The sequence below is a fragment of the Antechinus flavipes genome, chromosome 3 (genome assembly GCF_016432865.1).
Source record: "Antechinus flavipes isolate AdamAnt ecotype Samford, QLD, Australia chromosome 3, AdamAnt_v2, whole genome shotgun sequence".
Lineage (NCBI taxonomy): Eukaryota > Metazoa > Chordata > Mammalia > Dasyuromorphia > Dasyuridae > Antechinus > Antechinus flavipes.
The window spans coordinates 325,103,976-325,125,146 of NC_067400.1; the positions used below are offsets into that span (position 1 = coordinate 325,103,976).

Below are 21,171 nucleotides of genomic sequence, written 5' to 3' on the forward strand. Positions count from 1 at the left end.
CTTACATCAACAAAATGAAAAAAAAAAAAAAAACAGATCAATGAATTGGACATGCAACTAAGATCCTAGAGTTGTTTATTTTGTATATGTCTTATTGTGATTTAGCATATTCCATCATATGACTGTTGATACTTTACATTCCTTCTTTCAAAAACTTCCTGTTCTTATCTTTTGATCATTTATATATGGGGGATATAGCTCTTTCTAACATATTTGCATCAATTTGCACCAAAATGTCATGTTCTCTTTGGTTTGGTTTTCTTGGGGTCTCTGGGAGCAGCCTTTGTTTCAATCCAAATCCTTTATTATCTCTTTCAAAGTCCTGTCTCCTTCACTTGGGACTCAGCTAGCTTTCTTAGAGGCCTACCCCTCTCCTTGGTTCTGAGAGCTTGAGCTCTCGCCTGTTTTCTCTGTCCTCTGAATCTCTCCAAATCCAAAGGTTTTCATTTCAGCTTCCAGCCACCACAAAGTTGAAAGAGAAATCTGTCTCAGCCTCTGAGAGCTTCTAGTGCGCTTGTCTTCTCTGGCTCAGAGAGCTTCTCTTCTGTGGCTCTCAGTCCCTGCTTATATGCTCCACACTGAGTATAAACCAATCATTATATCACTAGGAAACCATTATTTGTTGTAGGATTAAATCAATGCTAAACTAGATTTAACCACTGTCTCCTCAATTCCACTTAGTATCTTGTTTCAAGTTCTAGCCCATAATACATTACAAAAACCAAATGTTTATTAGAAATATTTACTGCAATGTTTTCCTTCATCAACACATTCTCCCTTTATTATAGTTGCATCTGTTCCTGAAAAAAAAATCCTTAAAAATTTTGTGTAACCCATGCATAATCTATATTGAATTGCTTACTGACTTAGGGAGGAGGAAGGGAGAAATTTTGCCACTCAAAATTTCACTTAAAAAACGAATGTTAAAAAATAACTTTTTGTAATCAAAATTGTCTATTCTTTGTGACTACATCTATCCCTTGTTTGATTAAGAATTCTCCCAAAAGTAATCATATGTGAACTGATAAAAAGAAATGAGTAAACTAAAAAACCACTGTACCTAGTAATAGCAGTATTGTAATGATCAACTGTGAAAGACTTAGCTACTATGCTCAAGACAATTATACAATTCCAAAGGACCCACCTCCACAGAACTGATGAACTCTTGAATACAGATTTAAGCATCTTGTTTTTCTTTCTTTATTTTTCTTGTTGGTTTTTTGTGTGTTTTCTTTTGCAACATAGATAATACAGACATGTTTTACATAACTTCACGTGTAAAATGATATCACATTGCTTGCCTTCTCAAGGGGTGAGAAGGGGGAAGGAAGAGATTTGAAGCTCTAACTTTTTTTTTAATCAATGTAACATTTTTAATGTAATTGAGAAATACTGAATTAAATAAAAAGAAATTTAAGGGAAAAAAATAACAAACTAAGATTGGCTAAGAGAATTTAAGAGTTCATCAACATAGATAAAGTGTTGAGCCCAGAATCATGATTCTGGATAAAGCATAGAGTCAGGAGTTCAAGTCTAGACAAAAGTCAGAAATCAGAAAAGTTTCAAGATTAAAGTATGCCTGCTGCTTATGGAGCAAGCATTCCAGAGAACAAAGTGAAAGAGATCCACCTCTTGTCTTCTGGATCTCTCTTAAATGGATGTTCCTTAAGATAACTTAAAACTCAACACGTCTAAAACTGAACTCATTTTTCCCCAAATGCCTTCCTCTCTTCTACCAGTTCTATCATAAGTTATCACCATCTCTTAGTCATTCAAGCTCATAATAGGGGCCAACTTCAACTTTACTCATCTTTTATATACAATCTGTTGCAAAATCTACCTTGACATCTCCTCTGTTCTCTTCTGATAGTGCTACCACCATATTTTACTAGTCTGGGGTAAGAGAATCTCCTGTTCTCTCTAGGGTACCATCAAGATGCCTAATTCTATCCAGAGCCCCAGGAGGCCTGTTCCACCATTCTCCCTGACTGAACTGGCTTGCTTTTCTGTTTTGTTTCTGTCTGGGCACTGAACTATAGGTATTCTGAACCTTCTCAAAGCTGAACTAAGACTTGGGTTCCTTGCTGTTCTTTGTGAGACACTAATGCCTCCTGATTCAATCTACATTTTCACTGGCTGCCTTTTAAGGATCAGCTAAAATCCCACCTTCTACAAGAAGTCTCCTCTATTCCCCAATGTTATTTTATTGCCTCTGAAATCATTTCTCCTGTACATATTTTATTACATAGTCAATTGAATGTTGTCTCTCCTCCCCCATTAGAATGTGAATTTATTGAAGTCTGTTATTTCTTCTGTTTTTGTCTGTTACCTCAGCAGTTTAGCACATAGGATTTGGCACCTATGTTTAATATATGTCTGGAATATTGCAATAGTCTTCTGCTCGGTCTCCCTATCTCAAGTCACCATATAAATCCTTATTTCCTTTCCTCTTTCTAGAATATCAGATTCACATATTAGCTAATCTATATGAAACTAATCTATATGAAACTTTCATACTCTCTCCTTACAATTAATTCTTTCACTGGGTCTCCTATGAAGTGAAGGTTAAATTCACTGACTGTCTTAGCAATAATTATATAGAGATTGATACAATTACTTTCAAATAAAAACTGCCTTCTGAAAAAACTTTTACTATGTGAATCTCAGTATTTCTACTGGAATCTTTCTTTAAAAGGCCAATGTCTTCCAGAGGTAAATGACTAAGCAGAATTTAACTGTTTTCAAAGATATAAAATGGTACACTATATGCTTTTGTGCCAATCTAAATTTTTAGCTTTAGTTACTTATAAAAATATTGCTTCATACCTACAAAATACTTTAAAATCCACTATTCTTTTAAAATATAAGAAAGCATAGAGACAGATCTGGGCTAAGACCCAGAAGATCTGGTTTTTAACTCATAAATCTGCCACTTACCAATTTTTAACCTATTTGAAAATGTATGTGCTATGTGAAAGCAGTATGGCTAAAGAGATATATAGAAGAGGGAAACCTAAGTAGAAGTATTACATTGTTTTGTTTTGTTTTGTTTTTTAATAAAAACCGGGAGAGTAAAAAGCACTTGCAAAATAAATTAAATGCTGACATTTCTGAGTCACTTGATGAACAAGACAGAGAACTATAGACATTTTCTCTGATCTTCATAAGCTTTAAAACTCTTCAAAACAAAAATTACGTGGCAAAAATAAAGTAACTATAGCCGATTCCATGTCTCAGGATAAAGGTGTTAAAACTTCCAGTGGCAGGCCACTAATATAATTGGAAAATGTTTAACAAAATAAATAAAAATACAACATAGATTATAATGTTAACTTGTGGTTTTCTAAGTAACATGTAACCTACATCTCTACTCTAGGACACCAAAAACTCAAAAGAAGGTTTTAAAAGAAACAAAAACATGAATTTGACACCTACCTTGAATCCACACAATATACTCTCCTCTTACACCCACTAACCTATAGGAATCAATATCCCATTCTTCCCTTTCCTTCTAGTAAAGGAAAAACCCTAGCTCCAGTTTGTAGAATTTGTTGGTACTCAGTATGTGGCACAGTGATGTTCTGTGATGTAAAAGACTTCTAAAGAGTGAAAGGACAGAAATAGGACCCATGTCTAAGCTTGAAGTAGAACCCCAAATACTGACCTATCCCTCTGCTACCTAGGATTCAGGAGCCCCAGATTCCAAATTGCAGAAATCACCTTTGGAATACTTTGAATTTCATGCTAAGGAAGTGAGGAACAGAATAAAAGGAACAGGACACAATTAATGAGAGGCTATGTGACACTCCAAAAAGCATGCAGCACTCAGTTAAGAGCCAGTTTTATGTACCTAGGCTGATAAAATGTGATTTGCCCAATGAGAGAGGAGGCTGAAGTGCTTTGAGATCCAGTTACCAAGGAGCCCATCACCCGAAAGGAGAGCAGCAATAAGAATTAAGAAAAAGGGTAAACAAGGAGGGGAAAGATTGACATTAACAAAGATCTATGGAGAAAGAAAACTCAAAGATCCTGAACATAAGCAGATAAACCAAAAGAAATGAAGGAGAAGATGAATGAATGCAGTAGCCAAGGACAACAAAAACAATAGAATGAGACCAGTAAGAGACTTCTTTCTCTTATGTTGATAAGAAGATAGGGTGAAGGCAGAAGTCAAGTGGACAAAACCTAGCAACATCTTGTCTACAGGTGAATTAATGTTTTTGTGAGAAACCAGTCATAAAAAGAAATATAGCCTCCAAACCCAATAAAGAGTTCAGGCAACTATGAACAAATACTATAAAACATAAGAAAAAAAAAAAACGATCCAACACTTAATTAGGCAGATCACCCCGTAAAATTTAAGAACATGGAACCACAACATGCTGTTCCTAAGTGGCTTAAAAGAGAAATGAGAATTACAAGTGCATAAAATGGCCAGCAAAATAAAATTATTTCACCAATTATAAAAACTTGAATCTATCTTGGCAAGTCTCACCAAAGAAACAAAAGAGGACAATTTATTGGGAATGCAAATACATTGAAGTAAAGAACAAACTAAAGGATAAGAAGGAAAAGGCAATAACATTAAAAGAAAATATGCTATCTATTCAACAAAAACATATTGATCTTTTAGATAGAATGTGTAGAGATAACTAATATTACAGATCTTCTAGAAGAGCCCAAGTCAAAACATCTCAACACCATAATATAATATCAAGAAAACTGTCCAGAACTTCTGAGCACAGCAAGTGAAATGATAGAATCCATAGTTTGCCTTAAGAATTAAAAAAGAAGATGTGTGAAAATTATAACACACATTAGATTTAACAATCCCATTGGAAACAAATTCTGGTGGGGGAATGAAATCTGCTTTTTAAATGTGCAGGAGGAGATGGTGTGAAGGTAAGGTGGAGACTAACAGTGGAGAGGCAGGCTTAGGGTATTATGGGCAAAACTGGTGATACCCTGCTTATAGGTGCATCAATGTTTTTGAGGAATACATTATAAAATGGATGGATACATGAAAGGGGGAAAGGTGTCTTGGGAGGAGGAGGAAGCTGAAACAAATGGTACCTGGGAGAAAAGTATGATCAAAGATGATTTGCTACATACAAATAGCAGAAAAAAATTAGCAGAGGGAGGGTACAAAAGAATGGTGAGTTATGTAATGGAAGGGGAGGGAAAGGAGAAGGAGAAGAAAAGGGGATTATCATTGGGCAATGTCCACCTGCAGGAACTGGCATTTCTTGGGAATGAAGCACAACGGAAAATAGAAAACTGCCAGGGCAAGCTCCAAAAAACAGTGATAGAAACTGTTTTGAGGAACAAGCCCCAGAATGGAAACTTGTCAAGTTCAGAGTCATAGGAAATACAGAGAAGAAACTAAATAATTATAAGGATTATAAACTACAGTATGAAGGTCTAGAGTAGACAGAAAGATAGACAATGAAGTGAGAAAAATTATTCCTAGAAAGGTGCACAAAAATGAAAATTTAAAAACAGGACTAAGTGGAAGAGGAGGAAACAGCCAAATCTATTTAACTAAGAGGAAAATTAAATAACCACATAAAAACATAAGAAAAAGGAATAAGCAAAATCCCAAAGTGAATGAAATAACAAACAGGAAACAGGTATGAGAATGAAAGGCAGAGGATCAGCAAGAATAAGGCTACCATGAAGGAAAAAAAAAAAGATTACGCTAAAGTAACTGAAGGAACAATGTAAAGTGTTCAAAGCAGAGGAGGAAAAAAAAATTAACAAGTGAAATGCTGACAAAGATTCTTAGAGAGAATGTCAGAAATGGTAAATGAATAAATGTTCTGTGGTATGCTAGACCCAAACCTAAAACACTGTGAATAAAAGCCTACAGAAGGGGGGAAAAAAAAAAAGGTTGTAAGGGCTTTGACATCTAAAGAACACATCTTAGGAAGGCCTTTTAAAAAGTACTTTTTAAAAATTACAAGATAAAGGAATTGAAGTTAAATATTAGAATAAAGAGTGCCAATTGGTAAGTTTTTTTTTAATCCATAAGGTTTTTATTTTACATTTTCATTATATGTAGTATTTTTCTTTTTTGTCCAACTACATGTAAAAATAGTTTTCAACATTCATTTTTCCTAAAACTTTGACTTTCAAACTTTTTCTCCCTCCTTCCCTTTCCATCCCCATTCTTCAAGATGGCAAGCAGTCTGATATAGGTTATATATGTGCAATTATACACATGCAATCAGGTATGTGAGGGATACTAGAAGACCCTTACCCAAAATGACTACTCAGAGATCACTCAGTAGAAGGCAGAAAAGTTGTTTATTGAAAACCTCCAGAGGATGAGCCGTCCCATCGCAAGATAAGAAAGAGAAAGCTCGCGGTAGGAGGGCTAAAGAAGTAATTGGTTGTTGCTTTTTGGGGAGATTGGAATGGAAGGTTTCTGTTTCCCTGAAATCTCCTGATTTCTAGGAAACAGAAAGCCAGGCCTTCAGGCTTAATTAAACAGACAGTGATCCAGCTAATAGACTAAATATTGATAAATGTCAAATACCAATAAATGTCATCAGTTCAGGTTAAATAAATATGTTTCTAGCTGGCCAAGGCTCAAATAGATATGAGCCTGCACATATTATACAGGTCATAGGGGAGACACAGAAATAATAAAATATAGAAAAAGAATGCATACATCCCTGTAAGTTCTTCACCTTATCTATTCCCCACAGCTAAGTATAATTCCACATTAGTCCCATTGTGAAAGAAGAAAAGGAACAAAAGGGAAAAGCCACCCCCAAAAAAGTGAAAATAGTACATTTTAATCGCATTCAGACTATAGTTATTTCTCTGGATTCTTCCACCTGTGAGAGTTAAATCAATCGGAGATGATCATCTCACAATACTATTGTTACTTTATGCAATGTTATCCTGGTTCTGTTTTTCATTCAGCATGAGTTTTTTCTGAAATCTTCCTGCTCATCATTTCTTATAGTACAATAGTATTCCATTTATTTCTATACCACAACTTGTTCAGTCATTCCCCAATCAATGGGCATTACTTCAATTTTCAATTCTTTGTCTCCACAAAAAAGAGCTACTATAAATATATTAGTATACATGTAGATCCTTTTCCCTTTTTTATAATCTCTATAGAATACAGACCTAGGAATGGTATTGCTGTTTCTGTGTATGCAGAGATTGCCCTTTGGGCATAGTTCCAAATTACTCTCCAGTTGTGTCAGTTCACAACTCCATTAACAATTCCAAGGTGTTTTAAATTCTCTTACCTGTATTAAATTGGGGCAGTGATTTTTAAAATATAATGTTCTTTATCTCTTCAAGGCTATTTCAAATAGTTCTTTAAAAAAAAAAAATCTTTGCAAAACAATCTTAGAGCAACCCAGCTGTTTAGACTAGATGGCTATTATTAATTTTCCACCTTTAACCTGGTATAAGGCCTAAATGCAACTGAAAAGAAAATGGTTTGATATCTGAGGAGAGGAAAAGATAAGACGGGACAGATCAGGAAAGGACATCTACTAACCATTTATTTTGTGCAAAGCACTGTGCTAAATGCTAAAGCTACACAGAAAAGCAAGAAGTTCACATTCTAATAGGAGCAATGTATTTTAACTCTAAATCCACGGAAAAGCCCAGTGGTCTTTCTTTAAAGTCATGTCTTTTAATTTCACATCTCTGTTTCTGATGTTCAACTATATGACTTTGAGGCCTCCCTCTACTACTTTTGCAGATATTGTCTCTTTCTATAATTCTAATATTTCTCCCCAATCAGCCTCCTACAGAATAAAATAGAAGAACTCTGCTATTCAAAAACTGCATCATTCACCTGTAATACAAACTTCTTACAAACATTCTGCATTCCCTGGAGCTCGATAAAAAGAGTCATCGATTAGAATATATTATGAGTATACACCCTGCATGGGCTAGTAAAGAGAGTACTCAAAAATCAAATATCAGGTATACTCCAAACTTCAGGGCAAGAAAGGTAGTCTCATACTCTTATTTCCAAAGCATTCCAGTTAATGGCAGTTTTATTCTTGTTGGCATTATAAAGAAAATAGCTACTGGTGCCTATACTGATCCCTATAGGCATCTCTTCCTTAAGTAATTAATGACTGATCCCATCAAGTACAGGTAATTTCCAGTTTATTAATGGGTGTGTGTTCTATAAATTATTTAAATTTTTTCTATCATATTATTGAAACATTTTGGTTTAACATCATCTTCATTTCTATGTGCATCTCTTCCCCTCCCCCACCCCAACCCACCCCCATCCAAAGAATTTTCTTTTGTAACAAAGTATAAGGAAAGTGAAGTAAACTGTTCAGCAAAACCAACCAATACTTCAATGGACAATATATGCACAATCATACCTCCCACCTCTTTAAAGAAAGGAAAAAGATGTAGTTTCTTAACTCTTATCTCAGTCTATAAATTCTTTTGTTTAGAATTTAAAATACATTTTTTTCCTGTAAATAGTATTTTAAATGAGGCTAGGTTCATAAGCCAGTCCACAAAAGCCCAATTAATTTATACCTAACCAACATTTACAACATTGTTTCAATGGAAAATGTATTCCAAGTTCCAACTTGGCTTATCAGGAATACTTAGTATCAGACATCAGCAGTAACCTCTCCATTTCCACTGGTGCTGTGAAGGCTAAGACAGTAAAGATATTATGAAAGTGGCAGTAAATTGCATAAGATAAGGTCAATCATTTTCCAGGAATTATGAAAAATAAACTTCTGTCCCCTTCCCCCCAAAAAAACTTGGTAGAAAAAAATCAGACAGCATGAACAATCATATAACTTTTAAAAGAAGTGTTATAATCAAAAAATTGTAACATCTTTTAAAATCACTTTTCTATGCTTAAAGAAAAAAAAAATTAAGCAATAGTTATTATGTCTCTAATTATGATTTAACTTTTTCTTGTGCATTCGAATTTTATAAATACCCAGGACACTAAGAATCAAAAATTTATGCTTATACAATGTTTGTTTTAACTCCGTTCATAAAAATAGGACTTAAGTACTATCTCATAACACAAAAACTCTGACTAATGTGTTTCTTGATTATTCAATAATACAAATCAATGCTTTTTTAAGAATTCTCAAAGAAATTTGCTGACAGTAATTCTAATTCAGTGTCATTTTCCATAAGCTTCAAAGAAAGGATAAATACGTCTAAAAAGCAACAGAGTTCAAGCTCAGTGTGAAGCAGAGTCCTAGAACAAGAGACCTGCTCTGTCTTTACCTAATAGTATGACTTTCATCTAATTATAAGCTACCTCTCAAGCCCAAATTCATCTGTAAAATGAACAACAAAATGATCTCTCATGGCTTGTCCAAGTTTGAAATCCTATGAGTCTTGCTGCAATATACAGTACCTACATGAGCTATCAGAAAGAAATTAAGTAGAATTCGAAAAAAATTTTTTCTGAAAATTAAAACTTCACAAGTAAAACTTCTGTTTGGGAGATAATTTCCATGACTATTTTTTTTCTTTAGTTGCTCCACAGCATCCACAGGGTTTTAAATCCAAGTTCTAAAAATTTGTAACTACCACTTATAAGGACTTTTTTTTTTTTTAAAGTCCAGACCCAGAAAGACTTGGGAAAACAAATCAAAAGTAGTGCAAAACCAATTCTTCCTCCATGACATGGATTCAAAGAGAGGGGGAAATTAATTTGGACTCAAAATTAAGTAAAAAAAAATTCTGAATTAAAAGCAACTCATTGATCTGATTTCTGAATTCCTATAGTTTTAGTTTATTTTGTAGTCTTGTTTTTGTTTGGAGGGTAGGGGGACAAAAACTGTGATTTCCATAATATAGTGAACTCTCTGAGAGAACAGAGATGCAGATTCGACACCTGCTCTGAAATTTTTAGTCTTAGTTGCCTGAACTATTAAGAGGTTAAGAGACTTTCTCAGGGACAAGGCAGAAAGCATAGCCCTTTATAAAGTTTGTTGACTGACTAATGTCACAGACAGTACTTGAATTCAGTCTTCCCAAATTTACTCTACCGAAGATGCCTTTCAGTTTTAGTACAGTTAAGTACTTGTAAGTACTGAAACAGCATCATCACTAAAGGAATATTTGAAACCCAGGGCCTTAATATAAGAGTCTGAGAAACATTTGTCAGGAATAGAGGAAAGCAATGTGGCACTTTGTTTTGGAGCTGAAACAGTGAGAGAGGACTTTAACAGTTATCAAAAAAAGGAAGACAGATTCAAGTAACGAACCCCTGGGTGAAACAGTAGGAAGAGAAGGGTCCCTAATCCCTCTATTTTCTAAGAGAGGAAAGACTAGAGTCAATCTCGTGAGAAATTATAGAGCTAGATAAATTTATTTGGTTGGTTCCCAGACTGGGAAGCATAAACTTCGGAATTAAAGAAACTACCATAGCTTTGATAGCGCTTTCCCACCTTCTGAAGGGGGAGAAGTGGTGGGTGAAGGGGGGTGGGGAGAGAAAGAGAGAGAGAGAGAGAGAGAGAGAGAAGAGAGGAGTGTGTGAGTGAAAGAGTGTGTGTGTGTGTGTGTTAAGTCGAGGAAGAAGCTGGATCTGTAAGAGTTGCAATTGCAAGATACCCTCCTTCTCTTCCAGGTCTCCCTCTCTCCCTCAACCACAAAGCAGAGAAAACGAATAGAACTTCCCAGCCAGCATGGCAAGGAATGCCTGGTAACCTTAAATCTTGGATAATTCCAGAGGACTGGAAGAATGCTATGCTAGCCACCTCCTGACAGTGAGGTGACAGAACTAAAAATGTAGAATAAGACATATTTTTGGACAAGACCAAAGTGGGAAACTTGTGCTTGACTATGCTTATTCCACACAAGGATTTTTTTTTCTTTTCTCTTGTAGCAGGCGAGAGAGAAATATATATATTTAACAAATGAAAAAAATTACAACTTAAAAATCCTAAATTTGATGGAAGACAGTGACTATATAGACAAGAAAAGTGAAGATGCTGCAAGCCGGGCTTTTTGAGCAGAAGCACCACAAAAGTCCAACATCTTGGGACGAGAGAAGTTAAGTCGGCCAATCAATAAACAGTTAGTAAGCGCTTTCTATTTGCCAAGCACTGTGTTCAGCTCCAGCGATACATAGAGAAGTAAAAAGACTAGTCCCTGCCTTCCAGGAGTTTGCAGTCTGATGGGAGAGATATCATGCAAACTACATACAAACAACTGGATAACTTGGAAATCATCAAACCAGGGAAGACACTAGAATATGACGGGAGATCCCGGAATCACAGTATAGGTGGGCTGCGGTGGAAGGCATGACTTGTGAGCACCCCGAGAGCTCCAATGGACCATATCTCCGGGGTGGGGGCCGGGGAACAGCCTCCCCGAAGGTGGGAGAGAATGGGGGAGGGGCAGAAAGAAATCCATTTTGGAAAGTCATTCCCCACCACGGCGTTTCCTCGCCCCGCGCCCACCCGGGGGTCTCACTCACCGAGTAATTTGTGCACCTCCTCCTCGCTCAAGTAGAGGCTCACGCTGGGCCCCACGGCCGGGGGCAGTGGGAGCGGGAACCGCTCGGCAGCGGCGGCTGCGGGGACCCCGGCCCCCGGCTCGGGAAGCAGCAGCAGCAGCAGCAGCAGCGGCGGCGGCAGCAGGAGCAGCGGCGACATGGGGAGCCCCAGGGCCCGCAGGCCGAGGCCCCGGCCCCGGCCTCGGCCTGGCTGCGGCGGCTCGGGCCACTCGGCCCCGCTCATGTCTGAGCCCGGGGGCGCCGAGGAGGAGGAGGAGGAGGAAGGGGGCGCGGAGAAAGAAGGCAGCGCCGCCGCCGCCTCCTCCTCCTCCTCTTCGACTTCGACCCCCACCCCCGGCCCCGAGCCCCTCACTGCCCCGAGCCGGGGGCGGCCCTCCAACTCATCTCTCCGGCCCGTGGCAGCCAACCGCTGCTTCAAACCGCCTGGGCGCGCCTCCGCCTCGGCCGCATCCTCGCCGGCCTGCCCGCGCACCCGCTCGCCCGCCTTGCACTGAAGAGATCGGGCCGCTGGGGGCGGGCAAAAGAAATGAGGCGCGCGCACGGGCGCGCCGCCGCCTCGCGGGAGCGAGCACGTGGCAGACTGCTCGTTCTCCTTTCCCTCCTCACACCTCGACTGCCCCCGCCTGGCCCGGGAGCGGACCTTGCCCTTGGACCACTGAGCGCTGGGCAAGGAGGGAGCGCGCCTCCTCTCTGAAAATCCATCCTCCTGCTTGGTTTCCGACTAAACGCGGCCCACGCCCGTCTCCAATTTCGTCTTCTCGGGAAGGAGTTACCAGTCCTCCCTCACTCTCATTTTTTTTCTGACATGGTGGTGGCTGAGGACGCGACTTTTACAAACTCTTGTGCTTAACCCAGATCCCCCTCCCCCAATCTTCAGCCTTTGTCCCGAGCAGTCAGAAACAGCAGCTGGCCCTGAGAAAACGCACGGGCATGATTAATGTGCAGTTGTTGATCTAGAGACTTTGAACTATTTTAATCTTTTTTTTTTTTGGGGGGGGGGGTGCAGAGATAGTGACAGAGGTTAAAATCATAGAACCTCAAAGCAGGAAGGGGCCTCGTATTAGGTCCAATATCGTCCCCTTTTCTCCTAACTTTAATTCTTACAGATGAGTAAACTGAGGTCCAGAGGGCATTAAAGTTAAGAGTTTAATCTCATTTAATCTCCTAAATTTACAGACTGGAAGGCTGTGCCAGTAGCCGTGCACCCTAAGAAAGTGACAGCCAAGAGACCGACCCCTGTGTTCTGATTCCAGGATTCTTCGCACTTCAGCCCAATTCTGCTAACTATGAAGCCTTGCGCTAGACAGGTTCTCTGATCCTCAATTTACTTATGTCTAATATGAGGAGATTGCACTGGCTAATTATGAAGGCCACTCCCTGCTCTAACTTCTAGTTGCTTACTTTCCTCTTCCTCCTGTCTTCTCCTAAAGATGGGTGATGGAATACAGAACTCTGTTTGCCTAATAATTCTCTGTCTGGAAAGTTCAAGTAAACTTTGAGAATGTAAGGCTGAGGGAGGAGGGTTTGATGAATGAGAATCAGAAAAGAGAAAATTGGCCAAGTGCCCAACTCTTACTGGTCCTGCAAGGTGCCAGGGTTTTAAAAATAAATGTTTTAGGTGGTAAAATTATCATTTGTACACACAGCAAATCATTTTGTACTTTCAACTCAGTCAGAGGGATTGTTTGCCAAAAAAATTACTCTCACTGCACCCTGGACTATGGCCAATGGTTTTGACCCTATGTCTTTCGACTCTAGAGGAGTGAGTGGAACTAATGACTTTGCACAGTTTTGTCTCTTTTAAATGCAGTTCACTTGCAAATTACGACATCCTCCTCCTGATGTCATTGATCCTTTTTGAGAAGGAAGAAGGAACAACCACAATTAAACCTGGATTTTCTGACCCTTATGTGAGTTTCTTAATCTTGTAATAAAAGCCCAATAATGAGGTAAAGAATATCCACCTTTTCTAATCATCTTCTCTCTTGCAGAGATTGGTATGAAAGACCTTATACAGTGGAGGGGAAGATGGAGGAGTAGAGGACCTTACTCATAGGAATTGACACAAAGAAGGAATAACATATACACTCAGATGAGTGTAGAAATCTATCTTTCCCTATAGGGAAGTCAGAGGGAAAGGGGATAAAAGACAGTGGGGGCTGATAAAGATAAATGGAGGAAAGAGGATGAAAGGAAATACACAGTAAACATAACTCCAAAAAGAAAAAATACAGCAAGTTTCTCTGAAAAAGTCCTGTATTTTTCAAGTAGAAAAAGAACTGAATCAATTAAAAATACAATCCATTCCTAAATTGATAAATGGTCAAAGAATATAAACAGGCAGTTTTCAGACAAAGAAATAAAAACTATCTATAGTCATGTAAAAAACATGTTTTAGATCACTACTGATTAGAGAAGTGCAAATTAAAACAACTCTGAGGTACCATAAATATCTATCAGATTGACTAATCTGACAGAAAAGGAAAATGACAAATGATGGAGAGGGTGGGGGAAAATTGGGACACTAAAGTATTAGTGGTAGAATTGTAAACTAATCTAACCTTTCTGAGAGCCATTTAGAACTTTGTCAAAAGGGCAATCAAACTGTATAGATCCTTTGACCCAGCAATAGCATTAAAAGGTCTATATCCCAAAGAGATTTTTAAATAAGAAAAAAAAAAGGATCTATATGTATAAAAATATTTAAAACAGCTCTTTTTTGTGGTGGCAGAGAATTGGAAGATGAGGAGATCCACATCAACTGGAGAATGGCTGATTAAGTTGTGGTATATATCATTGTGTTGGAATACTAATGTATAGTATAATATACTATAATCTGTAATGGTATATATCATTGTGCTAGAATAATGAGAAATGATGAGCAGGATGCTTTTAGAAAAACTTGGAAAGACTTACATGAACTGGTGCAAAGTAAAGTGAGAAGAACCTGGAGAAAAATGTACATAGTAACAGGAATATTGTTCAGTGATCAAGTGTGAATGACAGCTATTCTCAGCAGTACAATGTTCCATGACAATTCTGATTGTCTAAAAAAAAAAAAAAAGCCTATCTACCTCTGGAGAAAGAACTGATAGAGTTTGAATGAAGATCAAAGTATGTTTTTTTTTAACTTTACTTTTCTTGTTTTTTGTTTGTTTTTTCTTTCACAACATAACTAATATGGAAATGCATTTTACGTGACTGCATATTTTTAATCCATTTCAAATTGCTTGCCTTCTCAATGATAGGGGAGAGCCTAAAAGGTGGGAAAGAATTTGGAACTCAAACTTTTAAAAAATGTTAAAAAATTGTTTTTACATATAGTTGGAAAAGTAAAATATTATTTAAAGAAAATCAAAGCAATCATTTTAGAAAGCATATTTAATGACACATTAGTACTCCCATCCCTTTTGAAAGAGAAAAGAAATGTATTTCGTCATCTGTTCTATTGTACTAAGATTGGTCATTAACCATTGATCAGAGTTTGGCTGCTTCTCAGTGTGTTTCATTTTCATTAAAGTAGTTATTTTGAATATTGTTCTCAATTGACCTATTTTCAGACTGCATCATTTCATGCAGGTTTTCCCATATGTCTCTGAATTAATCATATTCATCATTTCCTCAATAACATTTCATCACATATCACAGTTTGTTCAGTCATTAATCAATGGTCATTCACTTTACAGATATTTTTACTACCATAAAAAGGATTGCTGTAAAAAATCTGGTACATATGGAATCTTTCCATTCTGTTCTTGGGGATGAATGCTTAGTAATTAGAAGCAATGGATCACAGGATATGAACAGTTTAGTGGCTTTTTTCAGTTAATTCCAATTTGTTTTCCAGAACCATCCCTTTCATTGTTACAGTGGTCAAATATATTCAAAAGTGCCCTTACCATATCTAAGTGTACTCAGAATGAAAAGTCCATGAAGCATGATATAGTAGATAGATCATCAAAGTTGGATTTGGGAAGACCTGAATTTAAATCTCATCTTACTTGTTAGCTGTGTGAGTCTGAGCAAGCTATTTAACCTCTCTAGGTTAAATACTAACATATTTACTTACTAACATAAATACTCATCTGCAACATGAGGAAATTGAACTTTCAACTCTAAATCTATAATCTTATGAAGCACTAATTTAAAACAGTAACAGTCTGGGTCAATGTCCACACTCACCACACCCTCATCCAGCCCTGTCTCATGCATGGTTTTGTTTTCCGTGGTTGTGTGGAGTTGTTTTTTTTTTCTTTTTCTTCCAGGAGGCAGCTTTCCCGACTCCTGGAAAATTGCATCATCAGGTTGTATTTACTTTTCTTTTCTAAAAAAGCAAAACTTCTGGCAAAACAATGCTATATGCCACAAAATTGAAAAAGATCCTGAGGGTGGAAAAATTGGACCGGACATTGTGGCATTTGGGACAACAGTTCCCAGAATGAGGTCTAGGATACTGGCTGTGGTTAGGCAGGCAGTAAGAAAGCAAAGGATAACTAACATTCACTCAAAGATAAAATTATATGTTTATCCATTTTCTTGAACTTTAACACTGGCTTCTAGAGAGTGGAACTATAACCAGATGATGCAAAGAATCATAACAATGGTTCACACATCTATTGTGCTTTACAATTTATAAACTGATTTCTTCACAACACTGCATTTGGTAGGTGGTAGACTTTTAGAACTAGAAGAGACATTTAAAGATAATCTTAGCTATTCCAGTGTCTCTCTAGAATGGCAGGATAATTCTACATTTAATTGTTTCAGACACTTGGTAGCAAAAAAAAATCCAAATTATTAGTGATTGGAAAATATCAAATCACCTTTGAGGTTTACCTTCACATCTCTCAAATTGGCAACGTTGGGAGAGGGGGGAGAGGGAAGAACAATGATAAATGTTGGAAAAGCTATGAGAAAACAAGTACATTGAGACACTGTTGCTTGAGATTCATTAGTTCTGCCAGTAGGGAAATTACTATTTGAAACTTTTCCCCGAAAGTCACTAAATTGTGCGTACTCTTTGACCCAACCAATACAACTATTAGGTCTATATACCAAAGAGATCAAAGAACAATAAAATAAAGTCATAGTACAAAAATATTTGTAGTAGTACACACAAAAATATTTGTGATATCAGGGAACTGGAAACCAGAGGGATTCCCATATATTGCAGAATGGCTAGACAAATTACATTATATGTATGAAATGAAATATTATCGGGCCATAAAAAAATTTGTAAAAGTGACAATTTCAAAGAAACCTGGGAATACTTGTATAAACTGATATAATAAGGTAAGCAGAATTAGACATATATTTTGGTATCATGGGCATTATTGTTTTACTTGACTATACACACTTGTTAGAAGCGTTTTGATTTTTCTTTTCTTTTTTTAAATAAGGCAATGGGGAGGAGAGGAAATAAAATTAATTTTTAAAAATATATAGAGAATACATTGAAATCATAAATAGAGATTTATAACCAACTTCACATTTATAGTACCAATCATACTTGCATCATTAGTTTGTTAATAATCTTGATATAATTCACACATAATAGAGGAAATCTATGGAATCTCTCATAGATATCTGTTGTTTAGTAGCTGCCCATTCATTTTAATTATCAAGGGACAATTCTACTAAAGATCTGTTATAAAAATTTATACCCCAAAAGCCTTTGACACTAAAATATTATTATACATACCTACATTTTTGACATATACAATTCATAAGAAATTTATCAGGAAGTATTTGAAATTATGCAAATAAAGTGACTAAATTGTTTATAACCTCTGACCTAATGGTAATTCTACTGTATATGTATTCCAAGGAGGTCAACATTAGATACATACCGAAATATATATGGCAGCACATTTGTAGTGGAAACTCCTTAGCTGGAATAGTTGAACAAATTGTGACATATGGATATAATTACTATAATATACAAATACAGTATACAGAGACACTCAAGGAAATGTGTATGAACCAATGTGGAACAAAGAAAGCAAAACCAAAAGAACACTATATAAAATAATACCAACAAGATAAAGAAATACAACATAAGACATCAAAATTCAGAGTTCAGATAAATCTAATGACTTGTCTTGATTCCATCAAGCTGATTATGAAATATATTGAATTTTTCTTAGTAAAGAAAGGGTATAGGCTGTATATACTCTTATATAATGTGTACACATTCTCTCTCTCTCTCTCTCTCTCTCTCTCTCTCTGTATATATATATATATATATATATACATAAAATCAATGCTTAATTGTTTTTGTTTGTGGAACAATAGAAGGTCTAATGGTAAGTGACAGTGATTTAAAGCATCAATAGAATATTTTTAAAAATAAGAATTAATTCAGTTTTATTCCATTTTCATCAGAATTACCTAGTCTCTATAGCAGTGCTTCTCAAATTCTTTTTCTCAGTATCTTTACAATATTAACAACTATTGAGAATATGTCCAAAGAGTTTTTGTTTATATGGGTTACATAATCGATATTTATCATAAATAGAAAAAAACTAATTTTGAATTTTTAGACCCTCTGAAAGGATTTCAGAGATCCTCCAGGATTCACTGCACCACACTTTGAGAACCATTGCTCTATAGTGTCAAGATGGTCTATTTTAACCCAGCTAATTACTGTTAATGTTACAATAAAACTAGCCTGGCCTAGAAATTTAACTTGAACCAGGTTTTTTAATCTTCATCATTACATCACATAAGGTGAACTATAGTTTCCTTCTTAGGATTGGTTTTAGAGCATTATATTGGGAGTTGGAAGAAATTGGTTCATCAGATCTCATCAATAAAATAAAGAGATTGCTCTAGATGACTTTTAAGGTCCTTAGTATGATCTAGAAACTTTTTTTCAAATTTGTCCTTCTATGTCCTACACAGACACCATTACTTTCTTTCCTAAACCCTCCAAGTTCCTACTCTAAGCTGCTGATCTTTACCTCATCCTATTCTTTTTGGCCTTTTCCTTTTATTGCATATTTCATTGCATTCCAACCCTTCATCCAAGGGTTTGTTAGGAAATATGTAACAATTGGGAAACACTAATTTTTAGTATTTTCCAATTTCCAAGATATCAATGCTCACACTGAAATTTTATTTTACTTTATTTTATTTTATTATTATTTTTTAATTTTTTAAAACTTTTTATTGACAGAACCCATGCCAGGGTAATTTTTTACAGTATTATCCCTTGCACTCATTTCTGTTCCGATTTTTCCCCTCCCTCCCTCTATCCCCTCCCCCAGATGGCAAGCAGTCCTTTATATGTTAAATAGGTTACAATATATCCTAGATAAAATATATGTGTGCAGAACCAAACAGTTCTCTTGCTGCACAGGGAAAATTGAATTCAGAAGGTATAAATAATCCGAGAAGAAAAACAGAAATGCAAGCAGTTTATATTCATTTCCCAGTGTTCTTTCTTTGAGTGTAGCTGCTTCTGTCCATCCTTGATCAACTGAAACTGAATTAGCTCTCTTTATCGAAGAGATCCACTTCCATCAGAATACATCCTCAAACAGTATCGTTGTTGAGGTATATAATGATCTCCTGGTTCTGCTCATTTCACACTGAAATTTTAACAATCAATTTTAGCCATTAGAGCTGGCTCTAGCACCCGCCCTGTCAAGGATTTGTCCCAATCTCTGTCTCATCTCTCCAGGAACCAGATATTCAGGCCCTCAGAGCACCAAGTAAAGCTTATATGATTCCCAAGAGTTCCTTAGTAAAGCAGATTGTACCTTTTAGCTACTAGCCTAATGGATTTCTATCTATTCTCATTAAAGAATATATAGTAAGTAACAAGACATATTGGTTTTTACTAGGTGAAATAGGCCAGTAAAGTCAAATTATGGAACAACAAGAAAAAGATAGAGATAGATATATGGAGATGAAGAGATAGAAAGACAGAGAGAGACATATATAATGACTATAAATAATTAAAACAACATTAAAAGTCAGTTCTGATTCAGTCATTCAACTAATCAGCAAAGATCTGTTGTCTAGTATGTACCAGACATAATGCTGGATCCTGGGAATATAAACACAAAAGCAAAATAATCTTTGCCCTCAAAAAGCTTATATTTTAATTAATTATAATAATTGATCTATTTCTAGAACAAAAATAATGAAACATAGTTATGCAATGCTGCTTGTTTTGAAAAGGCAAATTTGTTCAATACAATATATATATTAGAAAACAAATTTGAATATGGATTTCAAGTTTGCTTATGTCCATTTTCTTTATTGAGAAAGAAAAAACATGCCAGAAACTGTACCATTTCATAAAAACTCACAAGTTACATCCTTTTTGACACTCACTTTTATAAGTAAACCTCAAGTCTATTTCAAGTTATTCAAGGTATATATTCTGCTAAAGTAGGAGCTATGCTACAGAGAGAGCTAACACACAATATTCTGTTCCCCTTCCATCATGTCCCACAATCCTGTCCAGATTTGCCCAAATCTTGACTTTGTCAGCTCCCCTCTGGTAGGAACCAGGACTTGTAGGCTAAGTAGCCTGCAGCTTGAGGAGTCACTATTTATTGTAGCATTTATGCATTTTTTAACCATTTAAAATATATAAAACTGCACCATCATTTTTCTTTCAGTTTTTCTCTTTTCCCCTTACTATGATCAAGAAACTTTTTTTCAAATTTGTCCTTCTATATCCTACACACCATTACTTTCTTTCCTAAGCCCTCCAAGTTCCTACTCTACTACCATTACTACTAAAAGTAGTTTTAACATTCATTTCTGGAAATTTTTTTCTCCCTCCTTCCTTCCCCCAACCCCTCCCGAAGACAGCAAGCAATCTGTATGCTAAACATGTATAATCCTTCTAAACATATTTCCATATTTTTTATGTTGTGCAAGAAAAATCAGACCAAATGGGAGGAAAACCCCAAGAAAGAAAAAACAAACAAACAAAAAAATGAAAATATTCTGCTTCAATCCACTTTCAATTTCCGTAGTTCTCTCTGGATGTGAAAGGCATTTTTCATCCCAAGTCTATTGAAATTGTTCTAGATTCCTGCTTTGCGGAAAAGAGCTAAGTCAACTACAATTGATCATCACACAGTGTTCCTGGTTCTGCTAAATTCACTCTGTATCTGTTCATGTAAGTCTTTCCAGTGTGTCATCATTTTTTAAGGTCCATTAGGACCTTTTAATGTTCCACTGATAAAGTTTTTGAGTGTTATGTCCCTAACCTCATTTTCTCCTTAAGTTCTATGGTTTTTATGGTGTTAATTTGCATAGTCCAGTGCTTTTGGGGAACACATATATTGTGTTGTAAGAGAACTGACTGTGCTCTCCTCAAGATAGAGATAGTAGAAAATATATATGGAATGTGGTATACTCTTTCAGACATACTTGCTGTATCTGCTGTTTTTACTTAACTATTTTTCTTTGCTTCAGGGGAAACTTCACAGGTGTGGGGAAAGGGCAGTATGTGTTGGCAAATGACTACTGTAGAAAAACAAAAAGCATCAATTAGCTTTTAACCAATATAACTTAAAATAATACCAAAAAACCCACCATTAAAAATCCTATTTACAGGAAAAACAGCATTTTGATTAAACAAACAATAATAATCAAAATGTCAACAATAATTTTGTGCCTCAGGCGAAATAAATCAATGAAAAGATTGC

The 21,171-nt window shown here is 36.3% G+C and overlaps 1 protein-coding gene across 1 annotated transcript in view; it reads right to left on the reverse strand.

Annotated features, from left to right (window-relative positions):
• Window positions 1-11,982, reverse strand: part of RYK (receptor like tyrosine kinase) — a 118,690-nt gene extending 106,708 nt beyond the window's left edge. Inside the window, exon 1 of the mRNA XM_051985579.1 lies at window positions 11,459-11,982. Coding sequence (XP_051841539.1) covers window positions 11,459-11,720 — 262 coding nt within the window. The 5' untranslated portion in view covers window positions 11,721-11,982. The remainder of the gene's footprint in view (window positions 1-11,458) is intronic.
• Window positions 11,983-21,171: the final 9,189 nt, after the last annotated feature.